General features: G+C 39.6%; 2 protein-coding genes across 8 annotated transcripts in view; one reads left to right on the top strand and one right to left on the bottom strand.

Moving 5' to 3' along the window:
• Positions 1–2,900, top strand: part of baiap2a (BAR/IMD domain containing adaptor protein 2a) — a 53,889-nt gene extending 50,989 nt beyond the window's left edge. The window contains exons 14-15 of one of the 2 annotated variants that reach the window (XM_044099829.1): positions 196–238; positions 1,678–1,816. In XM_044099829.1, coding sequence (XP_043955764.1) covers positions 196–223 — 28 coding nt within the window. In that variant the 3' untranslated portion in view covers positions 224–238; positions 1,678–1,816. Of the gene's footprint in view, positions 1–195; positions 239–1,677 lie in introns of both variants that reach the window. The other variant, XM_044099827.1, reaches the window with a different exon arrangement.
• Positions 2,901–3,085: 185 nt separating this feature from the next.
• Positions 3,086–20,764, bottom strand: part of aatka (apoptosis-associated tyrosine kinase a) — a 32,495-nt gene continuing 14,816 nt past the window's right edge. For 2 of the 6 annotated variants that reach the window (XM_044099820.1, XM_044099819.1), the window contains 13 exons: positions 20,369–20,502; positions 14,751–14,892; positions 11,485–11,564; positions 10,951–11,069; positions 10,777–10,864; positions 10,505–10,638; positions 10,050–10,134; positions 9,840–9,961; positions 9,047–9,196; positions 5,267–8,456; positions 5,043–5,190; positions 4,588–4,791; positions 3,086–4,504 (listed from right to left, as the gene is read on the bottom strand). In XM_044099820.1, coding sequence (XP_043955755.1) covers positions 4,476–4,504; positions 4,588–4,791; positions 5,043–5,190; positions 5,267–8,456; positions 9,047–9,196; positions 9,840–9,961; positions 10,050–10,134; positions 10,505–10,638; positions 10,777–10,864; positions 10,951–11,069; positions 11,485–11,564; positions 14,751–14,892; positions 20,369–20,502 — 4,625 coding nt within the window. In that variant the 3' untranslated portion in view covers positions 3,086–4,475. Of the gene's footprint in view, positions 4,505–4,587; positions 4,792–5,015; positions 5,191–5,266; positions 8,457–9,046; positions 9,197–9,839; positions 9,962–10,049; positions 10,135–10,273; positions 10,424–10,504; positions 10,639–10,776; positions 10,865–10,950; positions 11,070–11,484; positions 11,565–11,803; positions 12,452–14,750; positions 14,893–20,368; positions 20,503–20,764 lie in introns of those variants that run through there. The other 4 variants (XM_044099822.1, XM_044099823.1, XM_044099821.1 and 1 more) reach the window with 4 other exon arrangements.

The following is a 20,764-nucleotide window of genomic DNA, read 5'->3' as shown; positions in this document are numbered from 1 at the left end:
TTGAAGTTGTGTTGAATTGAGATGGCATGTAGAGCATGAAGTGTTGCACTCCTGATATGCGTTTTTCATCTAGATCTTACCAATGTACAGTATGTTTGTCTTGCATCAGACTAACAATTGTCCTTGCAAGTTGTTGTTCCATGCATGATTTGAGGTATGAGCCATTCAAACCCCAAGGTTCTCTTTACCTTCCAGTTTGGGTCCAGAATTGTCCCGTTTCTGAGGGAACAGGACCTCCGTAAGTCCCCCAGTCTCCATCGCCTCTCAATAAACTAATCAACTTTGTTTTACTTCTCTTTATGAATGCTTGGTCTCATCTCTTTTTGCTAATCGTCTTCTGGAATAGGATATTGGAAATTACTGGTCTTTTTGGTTTTGGCAATCTGGCACTGTGGCAGGCCATGGTTTGGGCTATTTTTTTTCTTCTTTCTTTCCATAACCCAATATCATCCAGATAAGACATTAACCATGCATGCCCATGGCAAATGTGACAAATGTGTTGGTACACCTGGTAAGAATGGGTAAAAAGCTTTTAAATGCATTCATTTATATATAATCTCTCAGGAAAAGTCCCAGCTTTAATTTTATTACATTTGCATTGGGGGGAAAAAAATCTTAAATTCATTGTTTACTAAATCATCAGTTGTACAATTCTTAATAAATTTTACAATGCATTTAAAATAAATGAAAGAAAGCTTTCTTGAGTTTTATTTTGACAAAGATTTATTTGAACATGTCCAAATAAGATTCATTAGGTAGTTGTATGGAATTGTATTAACTGTGACTCTGACATTGCAGCATTGACCCAATAATAATTCTTAATCTTGTGCTGTTTCATGAAGACTATTCATTCGCCTCAGAATAATTTATGCTTGAAACTGACGGCTTGACTTACTTTCTGATTTATTAGGCTAATCACTATCTGACCACTTGGGAGGCCACTCAGCATTGTAAGTTAATTTACCAATGGTCAGTTAGTCCTTTTGACATAAAAAAAAACAAACCAGAATGACATGTAGATGTTACATTTATGCTCATGATGCATAAAAATGGTTATTTACACATAATGGAACTAAGTATATATATGATCTTGAACATTTGTCTAAATTACACAGAAATTGTTGAACCCAATTTTTTCCAACTGAATAGAAAAGTGGGAAAGAGAGCACCAAGAAGAGATGGTTAAAACATCCCTCTGCATGCTCCAACCTTGTAAAATCTTACAGTTGTAGATCTAGTGCTGTTGCATTAACAAAATTAGCTTGTCAAAAGTAATCCAATAAACCATTTTTTTCCATTTCTGATTTTGGTAAAAAAAAAAAAAAAAAAAACATTCAAAATATACACCTGATAATTGTCTCCCTACTTGATAAATGTGCTGAAATTAAAAGTTGGATTAGGTGCTTTTTACACACATTTAACTAGGATGCCAACACATTTTCCCACTTCTGTATTACAAACTGTTTTTCATTAATAATGTTTGAAAAGTTTTTCATCTCATGCTTGATCTCACAAAACAGCAACTTTTTTTTGGATCACTCATAGACGGTAAAAGTAAACTATCCTTGGGTGTGGTCAAAACGTCTAACCATGTTTCCGTGTGTGTATAGATAAAATTGGGGTCGTGTTGACTAATAACTGTGAGTGTTCCTTGTCTCCTCCCTCATCTCTCTGCAGCGACCGGTCCCTCGAGTTCTTCCTCCGTCCCTCTTTCTCTGATGATCGGTCTGCACCCATCTACTACTAGCAACCTGCCGCCGCCTTCTTTCCACTGATGGGCACCTATTCTATGAGAGGAGAAAAGTAGCCAGGACTTGCATGTTTTATATTTACCACAAGAGGGCCCAGAGGTGGGATCGTCTCAACATATGGCTTGCTCAACCTCAAATTTCTTCTTTTTATTGAAAACTTCTTAGAATCCAACAGCTTCAGCCACAATTAAATGTCTCTGCCTGAACTTTTAAAGGTGATGGTTTATAGATTTATTAAGTTACTTAGGTCACAGCTGTTCTGGATAAGGTAAGGCTAGGAAGTTTTTTCTTTATCTGCTTTCCTGTTAAAATGTTAGTTTTTCTTAGTTTCATCTTAGTTTTTCTTTAATACTGTAAATATTTCTAGAGGAGTGGGATCTGAAAGCAGGGCCACAGACCAATTTGTCACTATGCTTCAATTTTGCTTCTTTTAGGTCATTATGATTATATTTGTTAGTGGTGATGCAGGACACCCAGACTTTCAATCTCCTGTGCCTTCTCTGCTTCTTTGCTGGTTTTGTAAACAAAAAAATGCTCTTATTGTTCTATTAAATTGGTTTAAGGTTAATTATGTGCAGTGAAGTTCTGCCTGTGTTTTTTTTTTATTTTTATTTTTTATTATTATTAATCCTACCACTATTCATGGGAATATTTCAGTTTTTGTTTTTTGATATGAGGGCAAGCTTCTGTACAGCTACAAGTTCACAGTAATACCCTAACATATTTTTTAATTGCTATTTTTTTCCTTATAATTTAAATTTTATTAATTTTTATTAATAATTCTGTAAATGATCAGGATATGGGGAAAATCCTGACGATCTTTCTTTTATTTTTTATTTTTCTTTTAGCTTTGAGGGAGTGGTAGATATTCAGATAAGCTCCAGTATTATCTTTTCAGATCTTTCATTCTCAGTATTACAGGGCACTCTGATCTAAAACACAAACATGTTTTATATAAATTAGGATGTGTGAAGATGAAGACTAGAAAGATTAAAATCAAAGAAAGAAATATTGCTTGGATGAATGAGCAGCAGTGCTTTCCAATAAGGCATTGCGCTCTGAATTATGAGTTTGTTTTTAACAAATGAGTCATTTACACTGATGTGATCATACTTGCATCACAATTAAATGTCTTTTTTTATTTTTAAACACAGCTGTCCTTGTCTTTCTTTCTATTTTCTCTCCCAGTTTGTACTATATCTTTACTGTAAAGAAAATGTGTTTAAATTATCTTGTTAAATAAATTTAAACTTACACAGTTGTCATACTTTGTCTTTGTGCTCTCACATTTCACAAAAGCCCAGCAATGTAAACCAAATAAAATATACCACAAATACAGGAAGGAGGAGAAAAAGTACTTGGATTTATTTATATTTTTGGAGGGGGTGGAGAGTACAACAGCAATTACTGAGAAAAAGATGGAAACCGCAACAACTTCACTTCTGGTGCATAGAGCAACCTCACCTAATCCAAAGGCATCTGCCATTTAAAAGCCAATGGGCTTTGCAAATTTTCTTTGGCAAATTCAATAAACGCTCATCCTGAATTGCATTTTTGAAATGCTCATACAAAAATACTGGCAACATTTTTTTAACCTTGCACAACTTAAAAGGCAAAGTCAGAGGGAAAGGCATTGAATCTTGGAGCTACAGCAGGATAGAAAGGGAGGGAATACAGCATTAATAATTCTACTTGAGCTACCTGCTACATGTTGATATAATATTCATACAATATACCAGATATGTCCTTTTCTGAATGTCTTGGTTTCACCTCAGGCTCAGGCATTCACCAAAAGTGTAACAGCTCATTTGTATACAAGACCTTTTTTTAGTCATTTTCTTAGAAAAGATAAATTAACATGACAAGTGACATTCCACATTTATGACTGGGATGTTTACAGTGACACCACAGAGTTCTGTAGAAACACCTCTCGATCCATCTGACTTTGAAAAAATTAAATAAAATTAAACAAGAGTAAACAAACCTGCACCTGGCACTGTGATTGAAAACAGAATATCTTGTGTTTGACCATTTTGTTCCAGTTAGGGAAGATGAAGAATAGCTAAGGCTATACAAAGTGCAATGTAAACCAAAAGGACTAGTAATTGTGACTTAGATACTGGCATTTACATTTCAATCGGTTGAATTTTCGCTCAAAGTGCCACAAAGTGAATATTATGTGATTGCAATTTAAAATACCCCTCAACTTTTATGGCTTTCTATGAAGAAACTGTCAAGTACTGTTTTCTGCTTTTGATTAAATAATCAATAACAGTCTTAAAGTTGCCAGAACTAGTTTCCAAGCTGATGTGAAAAGGCAGCCAATGGGAGAAGCAGCTATGAAGCCTTGCTTATTTTTCCATTTATGTTTTAAACATTTTAAACAGGAAAACTGTTTCCAAAAAGGAACGGCAACTAGCAAAATTATGTTAGATCTGCAGAAACAGGATTTTTTTTTAACCCAAACTATATTATATAAATTTGTGTCCACATTCTGCAGTTCTTAAAATCAAATTTCCACTCATACTGCTATTGCACTTATGTCAAGACATAAAAGGTTTGTGCAAATCAATAATGTATCTGACCACAGTATGAGGCAATGTCTCATAAAGGTTCTTGAAATCAGATGTCCCAAACACTAATAAAAATAAAACTCTGTATATCATCTTGAATATAATAATGCTGCTTTTCTGTCTCTGCCTCCTCTGGTCTCTCCTTTGAGACTCAGCGTTTTGGGTTATCTTCGGTATTCCCTGTTGGACACAAGAGATTTTTGAATGCAGAACAGCATATGACGAAACACTCTAAAGTGTGTAGGTGGGTGTCTGTTACATACCTGTTACTGTGTCTGTGTGGGAGTCAGATACGTGTGTGATGGAGAATCGAGAGACCATGAAACGGTTAACTGGAACAGCAACAGGTTTAGGAACTTCAGGTGTATCTGTGATAGAGGTTTGTGAGAACTCGGGATCAGGAATGGTGTCAAGTGAGGGTGGACAGGTCTCCTCAGAGTCCTCATCTTTCCATTTGTAATTTTCATCTGTGTAATGGTAAAACATAGTATATGTTAGAGCTACACTGATAAGCATCAATTAGTGACATATATATGACGCTTTTTAGCTAGCGTGGCCCTGACTGTTGGCCAGCAGGTCAAAAACTCATAAACCTGAGTTTTTTACTGGAGATTCTATTCAAAGGGAAATTGGTGTTTCCGTATGAATAGGAAATAGCAGAATCTTAGCTAAAGGTTTGGGATAAACAAACCAACATAATGGCATTCTTAGTGCATACGCTCTGCTGAGTTGTTTCCCTCTGTTTCTTTAGAAATACAGTGAGCGTCGCTGGACTGAGCTTCGAGGTCTGCATTTGACGTTTCTTGTTGACTGGGCTCCCCTCCAGTGGGAAATGAGCAGTCAGCCAGTTCTCCAGTAGGACTCTCCTGAAAATTACATTGTTTAATTCATAAAACTCTCAGAGCCAATACGGTGCAAATTTAATACATTAATATGCCATACCTGGTCAAACAGAAACACTGTCACATCGTCAAAAAAGGATACTGCTTTTTTCTTCCTCTCCAGCTCCTCACAGAAAGACTGGGAAAGCATGGAGGGCATCTTCAGGAGGCTGCGGAGGTGTCTCGCCCTGCTGCAGTCGCTCACCACCACCGGCACTGTCCTGAAATCCTCTTCACTCTCCTCGCTCTCTTCATCTTGGATGTTGTAGGTTCTCAGCTCTTCATCAGATTCGCTTTCATCCGAATCATCTTCATCCTCAGCCTCTTCCAGGGGAGCTCTTACGTCTTCCCCACAAAGCTCCAACAATGACGAGGAGGTGGAAAGGTCCTGAGGGCCGTTGGATTCCTCACACAGGCTTTCGCATTCTTCTGCATCGATGTCCTCAAAATCCTCCTCGTTTATTCTCCCACTCTCCCTTTGGTTTTCTTCATTGACATGATTCTGTACAGGAACCTCTTCTTCCTCAGTGGATCCCTCAACATTTTTATTTTCTTCACTGGGTTTTTCTCTGCATTCGGAGTGGGAGCAATGAGCGACAGATGAATGGACAGATGAGCAGCTTTCTGCTCCCCTGCTTGCCTCTTCATGGTTGGCAGATACTTCCAGGACAGAAGAGGAGGCTTCTGACCCACTGAAGGAGTTCAGCTCAGATGCCGGCTCATTCCCCGAATGTTCAGTGTCCAACCCCAGATCGTCAGCAGGAGCAGCTTCTTTGGTGAGGCACCCACCCATCTGTGGAGGAAGTGGTGACAGCATGGACAATTCAGGAGTTTGAATATTGTTGGCTAAGTACGAACTGGCCTCTGAGAGATTTGCCAAAACACAACTTTTCAGCTGTCTCAGGTTTGTTAAATTCCTCCCACAGTTTAGACTGTTTTCAAGAGAATGTTCAACTGCAGAGTTAAAAGTATTGTCAGAACCATGTTTCTTCGATTCTGCAAAAAACCCGTTGTCTTCCTCTTTGGGACTCTTGTCACTTTCTACGTCATAGTCCGAGAAGTAGGCTGAATCCCTGTATTGATTATCAACGAGGCTCTTTACATGTAGCTCTGAGGTGATTGTTGAAGTGCAGACACCTGGCCCTAAACCAACATGTAGCGCAATTTCGGATTCTCCACCCAACCCAGGGCAACTTTCACCACCCAGTGGATCTCCGAGCTCTTTGAACATAAACTCTGGAGATTCATTATTTTCTGTGTCATAGCCACTGTCCAGAGATTTGGGCAGGATGGGTGTGTTGTAGGGATCAGGGCTGAAGGCCTGGTCGCAGGAGCTTGCCACAGATGAAACTACACTAATGGCACCCAATGCATCCGAATTCACCTCTGAAATCTTTTTTGGGCTGAGGTCCTCCTCCTCAATCTCACTGAGGTCAAGGTTGAAGTCAGCAAAGATCCCTGATGTAATATCAGCCATGTCATCTTCCTCATCCTCACTGTAGTCACCAAGTTCAACCGAGCAGCTGCTGGAGTCCCTAATGTTTACTGCATGTTGCTGGTCTCTGCTGCTTTTGGATGGCTCTGAATAATTCAGCCTTAAGCCACTCAGACCACCAGATGTTGAAACTCCCTGCCAGATGTTGCTTCTCTGCATATCAGACAAGGTCCCTGTTTGATCAGTTTGAGGGTCAACATTTTCTCTACCTGTACCACTGCTAATCTTTCTTGGGCTGATAAGAGCATTGCTGCTTTGAAAAACATCCAAACTCGAAGGCTTCTCCTCTTGAGCTGACTCTTTGTGGCATATCTGGATGTAAGAGTCTAAACCAACAGACATGCACAATGCACTCCATTCAGGGCCTTCTTCGTTGCCCCCCAAGGTGCCACAAGGCTTAAAACTTTGGAAGGTTCTCGTGGTGTCCTTGGTCAAAGCCCATGCATCAGATGTATCAGATCGAACTGCCTCACAATTGTCATTCCCACTGTCTGGGTGTCTGCTATCATAGCTGTTGTTGTTTGCTGAACGGTTTGAAATCCAGTTGGTTTTATCATCAACTTCTCTACTTTTCCGTCGACCCAATTGTAGATCGTCATCATCCTCTCCTACATCTATATCAAAGTGGTTTATAATGGGTAGTGTCTTTCTGATGGGGCCCAACATATTATGGCAACTTTCGTTGACTGTGCTATGACCTGTGTGTGGTTCAAGGTATGGATCGCAGAATCCTAAACTAGGGCTGCTGACAACCTGGGATAAACTGCGAGGGTTTTCTAACACACCATCTGTATGAAGATAGTTTGTTTGAATCTCTGGTGTCTTTTGTATAGGAGAGGATTGGTTCTGTGTCTTAGGTGGAGATGAGTCATCACAACAAATTGCATTACTGCTATAAGACGGAAGTGAATTGTACGAACAACCTGACATTACTGGACTGTTGTTAGATGAAGGGCTCAGCAGTGGGTGTGTGTATAGTTGAATGGTGGGACTTGAATCATTTGATTTTGTGTTCTCAGTGGTGGACCAGTAAGAACTAGCTTTGTTTTCAGATGACAGCCTTCTGGTAGCAGATTCCAGTTCTGAACAATAATCGCCAATACCATCATCAATCTTGATGTTGCACTGGACAGGTTCTTCTATACGAATGTAATACTCACTGCCAATAGAGGGGCTGTGGGCACTCAGTACTGGAACAACACTGGTGTGTTCTGATTCATAATAGGAAGGGGACTTGCTGGATGTCAGACTGTCAGCCTTGCAACCCACTGAGGTACTCCCTGTGTTAGAATAATAAATATCCTGGTAGTGTGGGTTCTCCTGACCCAGTTGCCCCCTGGTGGAGGAAGAGCAATAAGGTTGCTCAGCTCGGGCCGGCTCCCACTTATACTCAAAATTGAGTCCATGGCTTGTCTCGGTGACGGTCAGGAGGTCGTCTCCTGTGTCAGAGTGAAAGCTGTCAGAGAAATGCTCCAGGAGGGGGAAGGAGGATGAGGCAGAAGAGGCCAGCTCTGCTGCCTGAGTTTGGTCTGCACTGGGGATGTCAGCAGGGGTGGGAGTGAAGACCAGGGATGCGGATGCAGCTGTATGTGACGTGCTGCCAAGCAAATTGGGTTTCAAGGCATTCCAGCGTTGCTCAAAGTCTTCCTCAGCTTCACTTGAGCCTTTGGCACACAAGTATGTGACCAGAAGGTGCACTTCCTCACTGCTGGGCCTGAGCTCAGGTTGCAGCCAGCAGAACTGCATAACTTCATACCTGAAAAGGTACAAAAATATTTCACATTCTTACCAGCTCTGACAAAATTAATTGTATTCTGGATGAGGAGGAGAAGTTAAAGAATTGATCCTAGATAAACAGCTAAGCACTTTAAAGAGAACCTCAGAGGTCAGCACTTTGCAGCTACACCTGGCATTTATTTACAGCTCCAGCCAATAACTTGCAGGGTATATAAGGAGGATGCTGTATGGCTGCTGACTCAGTTGAAATATTCTCTTTGTGTGTCAGTGTAGCTTAGTGCCAAACGTCTTTCTCATTGAACAACAACAGTGAAAAATTAATAGGCATAAACAATGTTCAGCTATCTTGCAGGTAAAGATGGATGAGGTGATTTAACTCTGCTTTATGCCAGGAGGGTCATAAAGAATAGGAAGACTATTGATCAGTTGCTCTAACTTGCAATGAGAAATATAACTGCAACGGTCGGATGCAACAAAACATTGGCTATTAATGAAACAATTGCCCAGTTAGGCCTAAAGCCTGGTGACGTTAAATATCTGAAGTCCTAACATGTCCAGGGCTCAATGTTGTATTTCCCCTAAGTGGGTAAACATGGAAGCATGTCTCACCAGCGGTCATCCAAGGGGAACGGCAGCTGAGGTTTCGGTAGCTTGAGCTGCTGCTCCTTCACAGCATACGTCAACACCTGTCTGTCAGAGTAATGTCTGTACGGCTGGTTTCCCAGCTCATACAGCTCCCATAAAGTCACACCCAAAGACCTGGAGGAATGGAGGAAATGGAAGTCAAGATGCTTGATGCTACAAAATGAAATAAATAAATACTACAAACAAGGACAAAAATCAATAGCAACACAATGCCACAAAAAAGCACGTTCTTAGTTGTAGAGATCATCAGTTTTTTTTCTTTATCACACTTACAGATGAATATTTTTTAAGGGAGCTATCAAAAGACACAAAATTTGAGGTTATCTTATTTTTTTATTTTAAGTGATTCCAAGGAAGAATGGAATGGCATGGATTTTTTTGCCCTGATTTAAACCCGAGAGTACTTAGTCTTGAAGTCAGACTGCTGGCTCAGCATTCTTTTTCAAGATTTTCTAGTAGATGGGAAAATTTATATTTTCAATAAGAACCTTTGAGGATTCTTTAGCAGTAAAGCTTTTGAATTTATCCAGTTTACATTTGATGTTTAAGTTTGATAAACTAAAGCATTTTGAGACAAATAAGCAAACCCAGAAGAGATGTTTAAGGTTGCAAATGCATTTTCAAAGCATTGTAAATAAAAACAGTTTTGACAATAAATAAAACAATATTACAAGAAAAAAATATCTAAGAATGTTGCAAAGCCTTAATATAGCTACATCTGTGACCGAATTTTACAACCTTCCTTCAAAATTCTCACCATATGTTGCTGCTTTTAGTTTGATCGACAACCAGCAGGTTTCCGTGGACTTCATCTATGAGTTCTGGTGCAATCCAGCGCAGAGGCACCCAAATCTGGTCTTGGGTTATGAAATAGTCCTCCTGCATGAACAAACATAGAGAATGAGGTTTATCAATGAAAAGAGGGGAAAAGGTAAAAGAAAAATGTATATTTTATTATAGAGCTGACCTTATATCGGCTATGAGACAGCCCGTAGTCTCCGATCTTCACAGACATTTCTGATGTAAGAAGGCAGTTTCGCAGGGCCAGGTCACTGTGGTGCCAAAGAAATACTGAGATGAACTTGCATCAAGTGTTGATAAACATCTTTTGTAGAAGTCTACTGTTCCTTTGTTTTGTTTTGCTTTTTAAACCTGGTTGTACAAAGAATGAAACATTCAGTCTAATCTCACCTCTTTTATATGTTGAGTTTTTCAGCATGGCGGTCATGGCAACGAAAAGAGGTTCACCCCCAGCAACAAAATCACTGATGCTGGAGTTTGTGTCACGTACTCAGGCAGCACCAGGATGTTGTTGCAGGAAGAGACCAATAGGGGGCAGACAAAGCCTTTGATTTGATGTTGCTCATTTAGTGCAGTAAAAGCAGGTTTAATGGTAAAGAGACTGAGACCATTGTTATGTACCTGTGGATAAAATTGTATTTATGTAGGTGGAGGAGTCCTGAAGCAATGTCACAAGCCATTTTCTGCAGGATCAAGGCGTCTGGAGTCTCAGAGTCAGAAGCCCGACAACTGCCGAGGTAATTCTTAAGATCTCCCTGAGAGGAGGAAGAAAGGAAATGAGGGTTTTAAGTGTTCAGTCTGTGCATGATTACAAGTGATGCAGGGCCAAGAAAAGAAATAAAGAGGTATTTATTAGGGAGCAAACAACATTTTACACTAAATTGTTTTCATACCAGAGGACAAAACTCCATGACCAGTAGATAGGGAGTGACCTCTGAACACTGCGCCAGGCATTGCAGGAGTGCAGGATGCTGAAGGGTTCTGGCACAGCAACAAACACTTAAATAGTACCCATCCTAAGAATAAATAACATTAAACTGAAGTTTGTTACTTTTCATGGCACTGACCGATATGACTGGGCCTCTTCTAGGAATTGGATTTGGTCCTGGACGCTTGCACTGGCTTTCAGCTCCTTCACCACCACCTGGGTGGTGCTGATGCCTGCAGTGACCTCCCCCAACAAAACCTGTGGGATTATGGAAAGAAAGAACAGAACAGCCAACCGTTTTGTTTTCAGAGACAGACTGGCAGTGGGGACATTGAGTAGAAACAACATCGATATAAAGCTGCAAAGTTTAAAGCTGGAAGAGGGAGTGGTGTGAGGAGAAATTCAAGAGCTGCAGCAACGTTTTAAACTGCAAGAAATCCACTGTAACTGTGAGTTTGTTCTTTCTCCCACAGAACTGACACCCTGACAAGTGCCAAAGATTTTCCTTGACCTTCATACCATTAACCTCACATTCCAGAGAGTAAAAACAGCAAATGTAGTAAGAATAGTACAGATAATAAGTCACAGAAATGAATTATGATCAGGCAGATGAATCAGTTTATCTAGACTCTATTAGAAAACCTTGTTAAAATAAAAAAGAGAAACAAATTACCTTTCCAAACCAGCCATGTCCAATCTCTTTCAGATACAGCAGACTATGGCGGCCAATGTCAGAAGATTTCAACAGCTGTACTGAAAAGGAATAACAAACAACATACAAAACTACTATTAGACTGGTCAGAACTGTGTGCTCTGCTGGTTGATTTGACATGATAAGAAAAAAAACTGTCTTAAAGAAATTTAATCACAAAGTAAAACATTCACAAAAAGTTTATCTGCACAAAAATAGACACAACATCCAGGATCTTGGGTAAAATTGCTATACAGGAAGCACAATTTTGCACATTCACATTTCTGGTGAAATGAATTACCTCCTTGAATCCTCATGGTTCAGAGAACAGAGATGTCCATGGTGAATGTCGAGATGATAATGACAGCGAGACGGAGTGACCAGCCACTCTCAGTACCGTGACCGGGTCTGAGTCCATGACCCCAACTGAAATGGTGAGCCGGTTCAGAGTGTGAGAACCAAGAGCCCGAGGCCCCCGGCTTCTGCCCCAGGCATCTCAGCCCCCTTTGTGTGTATGTGAAAGAGAGCCCAACAGTCTCAGTGTGTGTGAGACAGCCTCGGCAGGATTTAACCCGCCGGGCCCTCCAACAGCTGAACAAGCTCACCACTCTGCCTCGCTCCATCTGTAGTGCGCTCATCCTCCAACTGGGACGTACACACAAACATGCACACTGTCCCCCTCTAGGGCTTTCCAGCTGTTGAGCAAATACTGAAATCCTTGATTCCGACACAGCGTTATACTGAATCTACTGTAAACATCACGGAAAAATAAGAACCTCTAAACCAATCTACTGATGGTTCCTTTCTTCCAGCACGCAGATTTTCTGGATATGCATCGAGCCCGGTGTGACCGTCACACATGTTGGTTGTATGCCGTTTGATGCAGAAGCTCTGTGTGCAGCTTCTAGTCATCCAGTAATGACATAAAGTCCACATAATGCCCCCCTGTCACCAAGGACAGCAGCATTCCTCAACCAAAGATGAAACAAACACTGCTCTGTCCAATGCAAAAAAAAAAAAAAAAAAGATCTCTGTCATACACATTCACCACCCCTATCTCAGCCCCCCGCCCTCTGCCCCTGCTCTTAGGCCCTGGTGCATGCCACCAACCTTTCCCTGTCTCTCTTCATTCTGTCACAGACCCCTCACTGTATTCACCCTACAATGCCAGTCCTCCACTGGTGCGTTCCGCGGACGTTTTAGCCCAGCCTTGCGCTCCCCCACTGGTCAGCCGGCTTAAAGCAGTGCTATTGTTCAGTTCGCTCACTCATACGCTCACGCTGTCTTCTGGTACCTAGTCCACCAAGCAGACACACACACACACACGCACACACACACACACATACTCATACACAGGGCCCATTCTCTGCTACAAAACTGGATGGAGGTTGTCATAGTCATCACAGACTTGACACCTCTCTTCACAACCACCTCAGCTTACTGATGAACCACTCCTTCATGAAAGAGATGAAGAGGAAAATAATTAAAATGCTGTATTATTCCTAACTTGGATAGCATGACGCTGATTGTGCATTTGTGTCTGCTCATTGCATTCCCAATGAAGATGGTACAATCGAGCCTTGTAAGATCTGTGGGATGGTGGAATGAAACAAGCTCACGCGCACACTTTGACGCATCTGCCGAAAAGCATAATTTGATCTCTTGAATAAAAGATAAAAGCAACAAATTGGAAAGCAGGGACGTCAGATCAATGCGAAACACTGAGCTGTGTATTCATTCTGACTCATGATTGATCTTTGCTGCAAGCAGCATTCATATTTTTTATACAAATTGTTCAACAAGCATTTTTTAAATAATAATTATAACAGTTATCAATTTATTGCACATGTTGTTATAACTGTGGTTAATAATACCCTGGACATTGCTAATATGGTTTTACTAATTGTGTGTGGCTAACTAAACTAGAATCATTCACTTTATGTGTATAGTTTTGTCTGAATCACTTGAAATACCTACAAATTATATACATTTCCTTTTGTATTAATCCTCCAAGAATCTAGAAGAAGCATTAAGTTTCACTGTGTTTATATGATCACCTTCCCTCTCCTTATTCTGAGGCTAAAACAATCTTTCTTTCACAATCTCTCCTTTCATCATTTGTTCAATCCTCGCCCTGCAACACCTGCACCAATCACGCAGCCTTCGCTACAAGGGACAGAGGCAAGGCCGCGGATTGGCTGTGAGCTCGAGGCTGCCTTGTCCAATCACTCCTCGTGCTCTCATCCTGGGATGCCGAAGAGCAGCAGCTACAACCTTCCTTTCTAACCAGGCCCAGAGCAGCGCAGACAGCCGGTGAGTCATGCAGGGGCGAGACAAATCGAGGACGTGCGACATGCTGACACAGAAATGAACATGCACATTTTAACTTGAGACAGGATGACCTGACGAAATTTAAACAGATGAAATGGGGAAAAAAAAACCAGATAAAACTACGTCATTACATTATGCAAAGAAAAATAAAGTAGAATCATTTACACCAGCAGATGATTGCATATATTGATAGTTTAATCTGCTGCACATTTCTAACAATAATAATCACATATGGGAAAATATAATAAAAAATTCAAAGTTCACTTTCTGACATTAAAGATTGAACGATGATAGAATGGCTTTTTCAACAGTTTGACTTGAGGCAAATACTCCGAGAGTATTTGCTCTCCTTCCACAAATTTCGAACAGTAGTGTGCTTGAATTTTGACCTATTTCTCCTGACAGCACTGGTGTGGCTGACTAAGGTTGTAAAGTACATTACAGCCTTACTCATTCAGTCTCTCCACCTCTGGCCTCACATTTTCTGTTGGGCTGAGATCAGGCTTTTGGATAGCCACTCCAAAGTACTGGCCTGGTTGTTCCTAAGCCATTTTGTAACTCATCTGTCCGTATGCTTAGGGTCATGGGCTTGCTTTTCAGCAAGTCGGTACTGAATTTGAATCAAAACCTTGGATCTATTAAATATGTAGATATATTTTCTGAAAAATATATTTCTCTCATTGTTCTGGCATTTAGCAAATTGAAGTTGGTGATACTAACTGACTTGAAGCAGAAAATGTATGGGACTTATATATTTATGTACTGTATATAAATGTCGAGTTTGAACTGTATGTATAAGGATGTTCTGTTGAGAGGAAATGACCTCCTCCATTAGTAATTAATGTCAAGAAGGGTTAGCTAATATGCGGTAATCACATTTAGAGAAAAATAAATGTTGTGAGGGTGTAGTTTCTTACTTGATCTGCCTGGCTGCTTGGAGACAGGCAGGGAGACCTCAGTGAGAGGAAGGATGTAAACCTCTGGCCCGTTCTGGGAGGAAGGCGAGGCCAGAGCGGAGAGGTCTGCCTGGTACTCTTCTCCCTCTGTGTTTTCAAATTCCTGTTGCGAGGACAGACACTGGGATTAGTCATCTGCTCCCAACTAGCGAGTGGGAGACAATAGCTCAACTGTCTTGGCATTAAAATACACTGAGGCACATTCACCTACCCATATACATTAGTCATGTAGATTGTGGAGCAGATTAAGATGCTCGCATACTAATGCAAATGGATAGTCAAACTGTATAAACAAAGACTTTCTTTAATTTCATTAGAAGAGAAGTTCAATGAAAAATGTACTGGGCAATATTTGATCAACTATCTGGATGCTTATCTTGAAGGATTTTCAAGATTTTATTGATAAATATCGATAGCACTCAGTGTGGAATCAAGAAAAATATAGAATATGTGAGTAATAGCAGATCCAGGCAAGTTGGCTTCCTCATTGCCAATACTGTGGGCTGCCTCACATTAGACCTTCACAGTGGTTTTCTGATATTTACTAAAGTAAAGGTGCAGTGTAGTCAAGTAATGAGAGATTAAATGTAAAACCTTGTTGAGAAGATCAAAAACTGTGCAGTGTTATAAAGCATAAACAATAAAACACATGTTTTATTTAGTGAAGAGCACTAAATTTGACTGCCATCTATGCAGGAAATTAAGCCTGGAAACCCAGAAATCTCTAAATAGATAATGCTTGAATTTTCAAAATGTGATATATTTTGAAAATTCTATATTTTAATTGCCTCTTTAAGGGTAAATAAACCTCAAATTTGTTATTGACTGGACTGTAATTAACACTTTGTTTGAATAAACTCTGTGACTTTAGAAGACAGTTGGTCTGAATTTTATTCGGTGGTGTTGGAGTAAAAGGAATTAACACACCACATGTTTCAATTTTGATCTCTTTTTTTTTGGGGGGGGGTGAATCAAAATTTTCTTCTACTTCGCAATTTCATGCTAAATTTGTTTTTGTTTTTCACATAAAATCCCACTGAAATGAATTGAGTTTTGTGGTTGAAACATGACAAAAGTTAAGGCAGTGTGAACACTTTTACAAGACCCTGATTATGACACCATGCCAAACCAAGACTGCAGTTAAATCTTTTACTGTGCATTACATAAAGTATGACTAACCTTTAAAAAGAAAAGGTTAACTGTCCACTCTACATTAGGAGAAGGTAAAGAGAGTGGGATCTATATTTAGCCATTGTAGAAAAATGGCCTGTCCCCTGCTGCACATCTCCCCTCCACTCTCAACACACACACACATATGCAGCAGTAACGTTGAAAAGCTGCGAGGCTATCTTGCCCCATATCCCACCTATTTCTCTTTGCTCTTTGTCTGATTTATGTCTACAACCAATCTTCCTGCCGCTCGGTCCACTGCAGTGTCCTTGTTCGCTAACCGTTGTGCAGCAATCCCATCATAATCTTTCTCAAACCATAGGGTTCTTATTTGCTACGTCAGCTTCACTGTTCGATATTATGTCACACTGCACAGTTGAACTCAGGCTTTTGTCAGAACAAATACAGCTACATCGTTTTTTGTTCATTTTCCGGTATTGCTTACAGCTCTGGTAGATACTAATGTTTTTCTTTTTCAAAGTCCTATTAGAGAGATGGAACTATACTTTTTTAATAATTTAATAAATATTGTTTTTTGTCATTTCAGCCACTTTTGATTTTATTAAGAATGCATTATGTGTCTCATTAGGTAGAAGCTTTGTTAAAGGAAGCACATTATCAAGATTAAATGTATTTTTGGTCTGATAAATCTTGTTTTATTTGAACAAATAAAGCAGTTGAACCTCACTTACATTTGGAAATGTGCAGCGTTGTGGCGCCCAAGGCGAGGGTATCAGCAAACACTAAATTCTTGGTGCAGCTTCAAGCAGAAATTTCTCAAGGTACACTAACAAGCTGATTCACAGCAGGACTTCGGCTGTTTTTCACACCCACACACAAAAAAAAATCTTGCAATTTTGTCTGTGTAAACGACAAAGTTATCCCATTGCTTCACAAATTACGCTGTCAAGTAAACAGCATCTCTACATGCTGATGAAGTTTTGCTAAATGAGGTGGTATTGATCCACTTAGAGGCAGAACATATCCGTATTTATGCAAATTTATGCAAGATACAAAATAAGTAAGTCCAAAATGCATCCAATTCTCAAAGACCACTGCTCAGTGTATAGAGATATCTAGTGTGAAATATTTAATATTTGCTGAAAACCGGTGGTATTTGCAACAAAGGCATAGAAACAAAAGGAAAAACGAATAGCTGCAGGCTTTGAAAAGAAGGGCGAAATGTCACAAACATTATTAATAATTTCTACAAGGTAAAAATACATGATGAAAACACTGTTTCAGTTCAGTTTTATATTCAGAACTGTATTGACTGCATCAAGTCTGGGTGTTAATAAAAAAGAATCAAATTTAAATATCAGCTCATCGTGCCACATAGTCCTAATGGATCTCTGCCTCAATAAGTTGCACTCTTAAAGAAAACCTGCAATGATCATCCAGATAAGAGACTTTTCATTTGTATTTATTAATATGTAAATGACAACCAGAAATGACAGTTAAAAGTGGTTTATTTATTCAAACATATTTAATTGTAATCAATGTGTCAAATCCTAAGTAAATCAATCAAAGGAATTAATCCTCCAAATGCTTCTGGAATTAAATGATTTAGAAATACTATCCTGATTCCTCCTGTTTAACAGTGAAATGATTTTAAAACAGTATTGATAAGTACTTTAATTTGATCAGGACCTGCAGCTAGCACCATTTAGCTGAGCGGATGCATTTATCTTTAACCTTTTCTCTCAGAGTTAGAGCCACTCTTGATGCCCCAAAATACCTAACCACATCATCCCTTCAAAATTACAGCACATATTGTTAGTATATTTAATTTAGAAGGGGGTTGGTTTTCGAAATCAAGCTGCAGGACTGTAATCAAGAATGTGAAGTCATCCGTTTTGTCTGTGGTTAGCTATGTGCAATCATAAAGTAAAACTTGAAGCAACAGCAGATTTAAAGATAAGCAGCGAAAGTAAAAGAGAAATCTGGAAAAGAGCTAGTTGGACTAGGATGGAATATCTGGACAGCTCGGCGTGTGTTTGAGTGGCTAAACGTGAGCGCACGGGAATGTGTGTAGGTGCGCTTCTCAATCAAGACGACCATCTGCCACTCTCCTCTGAGTGAAGTGTGAAAGCGAGCACCTGGCTGTGAGTCAGCAGTGCGTAGATCCCAGGAGAGCCTTCAGTTTAGAAAGCACTTAATACCCAGCCACACACTCCACGCTCCAGTAGGAACACATCGATGGAGAAGAATAATGAAGCTTTTACCCCAGTGCGGTCCCACAAGAAAGCACACCTTACAAATAAGCTTTGGAGAAAAGAAGATGAAGTGTTGGAGCTATTGGAGTATTTCTTTTTAATTTCCGCTTCTAATTTGATGCATTTTATTCTCACCAGTAGGTCTGTTTGTAGTAAATGTGGTTTGAAGCTTTGACTCATTTCTCCTGAGGTGTCCATGAGCAAAACACTGAGTCACAAACAAATGTTTGGTGGCCAAATGTTCACTTTAAGGACTGGAAGATAATGCCACTGGAAGAATCAACAGCGCCATTTTAACAGGCGAAACAACTTGTCCTATACAGCTGACCCCTGGAGGATTGACACTAGTGGGACATCTGCACTAAAAACATATTTTTATTCAATCCAGAAGTTTGCTTCTAATGTGAAGTGAACCACACGTCTCTCAAAATATAAAACAATTTTAAAGAAGTAAAAATTATATTTTAAAAATGGCATTTGCTTTTTTAAATATGTCCATTACATTGTCAATGGACAGTATAAAAATGTTTATTAGTATTAGCAATGGAAACCTTCTACAGTTGCTGACCAGCTTTTTTCAATGATCCCACTTATATTTTGAAAAAGTCTCTTCAATCAATGGCTCCAAGGCCTCTTTACCATCATTGTAATCTTTTGGGCAGAGATTTATTTTAGATCATTTAACATTTGTCTAGAGAGTAAAATAAACTCGCATCTGTGTCACGCCCTGTTAATGACTCAGGAAAATAGAGATTCATGGATAATTCAAAGTTCTGTATTAGAAACTCTCTTCAGTTTAAAAAATTAAATTGTGAATCAGGTTACAGTAAAACAATATTTAATGAATTTTTATTGTATATAATGTGTTTATATTTCACTACAATGATTACCCCTGATAATACTTCAGTTATGTTTAAGATTTGAGCATTTACGTTTTTCTTACATATCAAGCTCCTCACAGTATTCTAGAGATTGCTTTCAAACTTTATCCAGCTGTAATTTCATGAAATAGGCATAATAAACTGGCATATTGCCAAGGCAACAACAAAGTGCCAAAATAAGTGTTCTGTGAGGATTGAACTCGTGATCTTGTGCATAAGGCAACAGTGTTTTAGCTCTCTATGATCTGGAGGAGCCATGTACTCATAAATACACTGGGACCATATTAATAGAAAAAAACATCAATGTTCTTTCATGAGGTGTTAGATTACCGGATCACATCTGGAGAGCAACATACACATGAAACAGAAAAATTATATCTTATTATTTTTTTCAGGGGCTTGGAACAAAATGAATGCTAAGTGTTCTACTTAAATGGCTGCCCTCTTTTTGAATTATAGTTGGGCACCAATGGAAAAAGCTACATCGTTATGTATATTGTGCTGAAAAATAACGATGCTGTTGCACACAGCATTCCATAAAAAAGTCAGCTGAGACATCTGTCTTCTCTCCGATGAAAATTTTTAATCCTGTATTTCAGATTGAAAGCTGATTTGTGTTAGCAATCTTAAACTAAGATGCTGCTGCTAGGGTTGTGAATGTAAGTTATCCACTCTAAGCTCCATTTAAATGCATGAGGAAATGGACTTGACAGAATTAAAAGATATCTAAATGCTAATTCTCTGTAGGAGCAGCACATTAAAGGGTACGTTTAAAATTCTTCGTACATGCAGCATGTTAAGAGATTCTGCTCTGGAGACTTCTCTGTATTTAACAGTGTAAATTAATACTAGGCCTGATCTACTGCTTAGTTTGGTGAACATGTTTGACACAGTGTGAGTCGCTCATGTTGGCTGTCAAAGGTAACAGAAACAATGTATGGGAGTCTGGGATGGCTGTGTGTGTGTGTGTGTGTGTGTGTGTGTTAGGTGGGGTGGGGGTGTGTGTGTGAGGGACTTGCTTACATCGCTTACACCGAAAGAAGGAAGCATTGTAAAACATTTAGTAGGTTGGCTGTTTCTGAATGCTGCAAATCAATAATTAAATCCTCTCTTAAATCTCTTTAAAATTCAACTGTTTCTCTCTCTTTCTCTTTTCCCTCTGTGTATCTCCTGTTTTAAATGTATTGAACACATTGGTAATCACTTTACTTAAACCTTTTCACATGCTTTTTATCAAATTTGTGAAACAAACAAAAAGAAAAAGGCATAATTTTATGCCCATGCTTCCAGCTGGGGGCAGCAGAGAGCTCACCTTAAAGCCAACGTCTCCCTTCTTGCAGCAGAGGCAAGCCAACATGAGGAAGACAAACGTGAAGAGGCCGGAGAGGGAGATGGCAACGACTGCCAGAGACGAGGGCCAGGACAGCTCGCTCAGCGGCGCCCCGTCTGCAACATTGGAGAGACATGCAAGTGTTAATGGGTTCGAAGCATCTGGAGATCAGATGGCAAACAGAAAAGCCACGCAGGAAATTAAAAGCTAAGTAGAGATAAAGCTGATTTGGATAAGCAGAGATGAAATGTACCAGCTTGATAAAAGAATAATCACTCGTCATTAATATGGATTCAGGTTCTTCTTCTTATAACAGTCACTGCAGTCTGAGCCATGTAGAGAAAAAAAAAAAAACTATTAAAGTTACCCATAAATTCC

The sequence above is a fragment of the Gambusia affinis genome, linkage group LG19 (genome assembly GCF_019740435.1).
Source record: "Gambusia affinis linkage group LG19, SWU_Gaff_1.0, whole genome shotgun sequence".
NCBI lineage: Eukaryota > Metazoa > Chordata > Actinopteri > Cyprinodontiformes > Poeciliidae > Gambusia > Gambusia affinis.
Note: the sequence above shows the minus strand (reverse complement) of the source record. Positions and strands in the feature narration are given on the sequence as shown.